General features: G+C 51.5%; 1 protein-coding gene across 1 annotated transcript in view; it reads left to right on the top strand.

Moving 5' to 3' along the window:
- The first annotated feature begins 3,299 nt into the window (after nucleotides 1–3,299).
- Nucleotides 3,300–5,322, top strand: part of Tspan5 (tetraspanin 5) — a 172,577-nt gene continuing 170,554 nt past the window's right edge. The window contains exon 1 of the mRNA XM_028760436.1: nucleotides 3,300–3,752. Coding sequence (XP_028616269.1) covers nucleotides 3,672–3,752 — 81 coding nt within the window. The 5' untranslated portion in view covers nucleotides 3,300–3,671. The remainder of the gene's footprint in view (nucleotides 3,753–5,322) is intronic.

Raw genomic sequence — 5,322 nt, 5'->3', positions numbered from 1 at the left:
GATAATTCCATATACTATGCCTTTAAACTTTATAATTTGCCAATACATTGACACACACTTTATAACCATCATCCTTAATGGCTATGAAACTTGAGCAAATGATTCATTCAGTCTTTTAATAAGTATTTACCAGGCACCTGCAGAGCCCAGGTGATTCTTAGATAAGAAGAGATAAACCACACCCTTAAAGGAGTGGAGAAGCAGCCTGGTAAACAAGTAATTACAAGCTGCTGCTAAGTGCCAGGATAGGAGAAAGCCTCGAAGACGTTACTCACAGGTGTCGAAGGATAAGCAAGGCAAGTCATAGACAAAAGGCAAGCAGAGGACTCTAGCCAGAGACCTGGCTGTGAGCAAAGACACAGATGTGAGGAAGATGGCTGTAGTCAGGTGACCATAAGGAGTTGGGTACATCCCCAACTACTTGATCTATCAACTTGTGGTCAAGTGTTCAATATAAATAATGCTACCACATATAGCTTGCAGTATACAGCCTTTCCCATATCTCAGAGTATTTCTTTGGCTACATTCCCAGACACGGGGCTGCTGAGTCAAAATGTGATAGTTTGACCTGAGAGAGATAGAGCCAAAATGCTTTCCAAATGGACCGTGTCTCTCGTACATTGTAAGTGCATAGACCTTGCAGGGCACTGCCACGCTCTGCATACGCCAGTGCTCGTTTGATTAGCTTAAAGTTAAATTACTCCAAATATGTTAATTTAGGTGTCTTTTAATGTGTTTTGTTATTTGTTTATTGTTTTGAGACAGGGTTTCTTTGTGTATCAATGGCTAGTGTCAAACTCAAGAGATTCCCCCTGCCTCGGCCTTCTGAGGCCTGGGATCAAAGGCTTGCACCACCACTGCCCTGCATCAAGGAAATTTCTATCAAGAAATTTAACAAATATTCTACTTTGTGCATTGCTTAAAAATATGTTGAATGCATTCATCTTCACAGAAGTAACGTTGGTGATATGAAGTGATACGGAACTCAACTAGCATTGTTTAGTTGTCTTTTGGTTTTTAGCTGTTCTCCAAATTGCCAAATGAGTGATCTGAATTGTACCTTCTCCATTGAACTTTTTTTTTTTTTTTTTGAGATAGGCTCTCAGGTATCCCACTGTGGTCCAGAATTTAATATGTACCCGAGGATGACTTTGAACCCCTGACACTCCCACCCTCCACCTCCCAAGTGCTGGCAATACAGACACACAGCACCATGGTCGATTGATGTTTAAGGTTTTATTCTGAGAGATGTTTTAGGTTCGTGGCAAAGGAGGAGGAAAACGACATACTCTGGCATTTCTGTTATACGACATTCCCCCAAAGGCAAAACTATGAAAATACAAGACATCAGTGGCTCGGGTGGGGGTGGGGAGTGAGGAATGTCTAGGCAGAGCCCAGAAGGTTTTTAGGACAGAATAAATACACGGTAAGATGCTGTAATGAGACACACGTGTCATTAGACGTTCATCTAAGCTATGGATATGTAGCACTAAAGGTGGACCCTAGTCAAGCTCTGGATTTGAGTGATAATTATGTGTCAGAGAAGGTTCATCAGTTGCAGTAAATGAGCCACGTTGGTGGGGAGTGATTGTGAAGAGAAACCATCCCCGTGTGACGACAAGGGTCCTCAGGGTATCACTTAAGGATAACGCTAAGTCATAGATTGGATTTAATTCGAGTTCTTTTTTGAAAGGTGTCACATAGCTAAAGAGAGACCTTTCCTCTGACTTTCCCTGCATTCTGCAGCAGCAGATCTATTTATATACAGAAAGCATTACAACAGCATGTGTAGGCTTAGGTAAAGCTGGTCGGTTCCCTCCTTGTGAATAAGGAAATGCGCTACTGGAAGGGGACCTCTTTGGGCTGGGTGGAGGGAACTAGGGAGATTTCATCCACTGCTTCCCAGCGACATGGTATGGAGTGGGTAGTGTTCCTGGCCCTCCTGCCTTTTGGGTACTCTTATTCACAACTGTGACTGTAACAGAGCCTCAACACCCCTGAAAGGCAGGCCCATCTAGAGAGAGTTTACTGCAGGTCAGGTAAACTTCTTGCCTTACCAGAGCTTGACTGCAGGTTGCAGATTTTTAGCAAAAGGCAGAGGGAGTCACTTAGCAAAATCCTAGGCAAGAGACTTTGGACCTCAAGTTCTCCACCGCCACTCCTACGTTATCACCTGTGGAGCATCTTAAACATGCAGATCTGTGGGCCCAGTCTCACTGGGTGGTTCTGCAGATTCTTATCTTTTCTACCATGGATGTTTGAAGACTTAAGAAAAATTCCCATAGATGTTGCCACACACTTCCAAACTGCCATTTCTTCTCTTCCTACAAAACCCTGGTCCCTGTTTTCCTGTACTTGTGCAAAGTGCTCGAAGAGTGGACATACACAACTGCCCGGTTCCTGCTCACCTGTGCTTCTCAAAGTTACCACCGTCTAGTCTGTCCGTTCCCAGAGGTCAGGATTGCCCTACCTCTGTAAACACAACTGTGATTTCCCAGAGGAAGACAGTCGTGTATGTAACTTTTGGATCGCTTCCTCAGTTAGGAAGCAGTTATGTTCCTTAGACGATATTCCATCAAAGGTGGGAAGAAGTTCGTGCTGTGGAAGTGGACCTGGGTCAGGACTCCTCTGGGCCAGCTCCCCTTATTCGCCTCCATTTGCTGGATGACGTTCGTTTCTTTGGCCGTTGGGAAGAGTGGATTGGTTACGGAAGGATTCAGAGTATCCTTTGAGATGCCCACTCTCCCATTCTCTCCTCTTTAACGCCCTAGATCCCTCTTGAACACCTCAACAAAGCCCACCCGCGACCCTCTTCTCCGCAGTTGGGTGGCATGGAGTCCGCTCTTCCTCATAGCAGTGCAGGAGGTCGTCGGTGTGGTTATATAGCAAGGGGATCTCGTGTGTGTGTGTGTGTGTGTGTGTGTGTGTGTGTGTGCGCCTGTGTGCTGGGAGGGCGCTCAACCAGCCTTCGCGCCCTCAAGCCACTCTTTTTTTCAGGGTTCCCCCTCCCCCGGAGCTGCTGGTGGCCGAGAGAAGGACCCGCATCTCATCCATCGGGGTCGGTCCCTCAGCCTGGCTGCTCTAGATCAGCGCGCTGCGGGGCGCTCCCTCGTCTCTCCCGGCCGCAAAGGGGAAGAAGGGAAGAAGGGGCGGGGAGCAAGGAGGCGAAGAAACAGAGGGACACGCGGAGCGCGACAGAGGTGGCGCGGCTGCGTCGTGTGGCCGCCTCTCGGAAGCTCCCGAGCACGAGTCGAGCGCGCGCGCGCCTCGCCGACCCAGGCGCCGGGCGGAGCTGCGGGCCGGGGCGGGCGGAGCGAGCGGCGGGCGGAGCGAGCGGTGGGAGGCGCGCGAGCGGGCGGCGGGCAGCGTCTCCGCCGGCATCTGCGCGGCCGCCTCTGCCCGGAGCCCGGGGACCGAGCGCCGGACCAGCCGCCTGGCGCACGGACACGGGGCTCCCGCTTTGTGCTCCGTCCCGGTTCGACGAGCATTCCCGGAGGCTGTGGCCACCGCGCCCCGGCGGCCTCGGAGGCCCGCGGCTGGAGGTGCCGGAGCCGCTCGGTCCGCGCGGCTGAGCCCCGCGTGCCCCACTGCTCGCCGGGCTGCTCCGAGCCGCGGTGCTCCGGGGCTCCAAACTCGGGCTGGCGGGGCAAGTGTCTTCATGAACCCAGAGGATGTCCGGGAAGCACTACAAGGGTCCTGAAGTCAGTTGTTGCATCAAATACTTCATTTTTGGCTTCAATGTCATATTTTGGGTAAGTTGGAGCGCTCCTGGGCTTCTAAGTGCTGTGGCGGATGGGTGGGCGACGGTCCCCCGCCGTGGTCGCTGCCTTTACTTTTCGCCGCCCCCTGGGGCTCTTGCCCCAGTCGCGGCGAGAGGCGTCTACCTTCCGCCTTCCCGGCTCGAGCGCGGGGGAGAGAAACACTTCATCCTTTCCAGGACCCGGAGGAGGTGAAAAGAGGAACCGAGCTGGGCAGGGGGCAGCCAGGCCTCAGGGTGGCTTTTTTCTTTCTTTTCTTTCTTTCTTTTTTTTTTTTTTTTAAGGGGACGAGGGGATTGGCGAATAGCTTGGGTACGGATGGGAGGACAGCTCGGCAGTTTGAGAGACGAGGGAGCACACGGATTAGATTTGCTTCCCGTGGGATCTGGATGTTGGGCAGAGCGTGGTGTCATAATGGGGCAGGCTAATCCGGCAGAGCCGACCCCGAGATCCACCTTCCAGCGCCGATCTGATTGGCCGAGGGCTCGGCTCGGTGTTGCCGCGGCTGGTCTGTGCCGTGCTCAGCGTGTATCTCCTTGCACCATCTCGGGCTTTGTGTAGGATGCAGATGCTGTGTGTGATGTGTGGCTCTGTAATGTGCACGTAAATAACACGTCCTGCATGCTCCTCTCCGGCAGTAAAGCGCTCCCTTTGCATAATGGACTGGCCAAGTGGGCGTGCGGGGTGGAGGGATTTATTTCTCTGTGTATCCTTGTGGAATAACTAGTCATCAGTCAACATATGTTTCGGTGTGCGCGTGCCTCACGTCTTCCCTTTTTAAAGGGGTGACACACAGCGGGCCGGGTTTTAGGTACCCTCGGAGACATGCAAAGGAGAAGGTGTGTAAGACCTGTTTTACTGGCTAAGCAGGTGAGCCGCTGCTTGCACACCGGCTCCAAACCCGGGCTCTGCTTGGCACTGCCTTGTGCGGGGCGCCTATTGTAATCAGGCTGGGACCCTACTCTTTTGTTTTGATTTTCTTCTGTGACCTTACAAACGTGTTCAGCAACCAGACAAAGAGTTTTCTAGGACAAGGTGGGGGGGGGGCGATGGTTGGTTGGTTGGCATTGGTTGGCAGACCATGTTATTTTCTAGCCCCCCTCTTTCTATCCGGTTGCCTTCCTCCTTGGCACCCCTCTCTCCATGGAAGGTAAAGATGGTGGCGGTCCGTGGGGATATCCCCAAGTTTCTGCGAGGTAAACAATGATCCAGTGGTCAGAATCCAGGACGTTTTAATTTGGACTCCCCATAATTGTGGCTGTTTGCTGTATGCACATCTGTGAGACTAGTTAGAGATAGCTGATGGTCTGCCCTCTCCCACTCACTTTCCAGCTTATTTTATTTTCTCTCAGAGTGTGTGTTTTTATGTGTATTTTGTGAAAGGAAAGGAAATGGACTTTGTGTCAACATGTCATCTGTCCTCAGGACTGGACCAGATTGATGAGGGAGTGTGGGAATAAATACCATATACAGTCATTCACGGGCAGTTTTGTTTTTTCTGTCAGTGATAATATATGGTTCCTGAGAGCAACGCCGCCCCCCCCCCCCCCCCCCCCCCCCCAAA

Source organism: Grammomys surdaster, unplaced genomic scaffold (genome assembly GCF_004785775.1).
Source record: "Grammomys surdaster isolate TR1022 unplaced genomic scaffold, NIH_TR_1.0 126531, whole genome shotgun sequence".
NCBI lineage: Eukaryota > Metazoa > Chordata > Mammalia > Rodentia > Muridae > Grammomys > Grammomys surdaster.
Note: the sequence above shows the minus strand (reverse complement) of the source record. Positions and strands in the feature narration are given on the sequence as shown.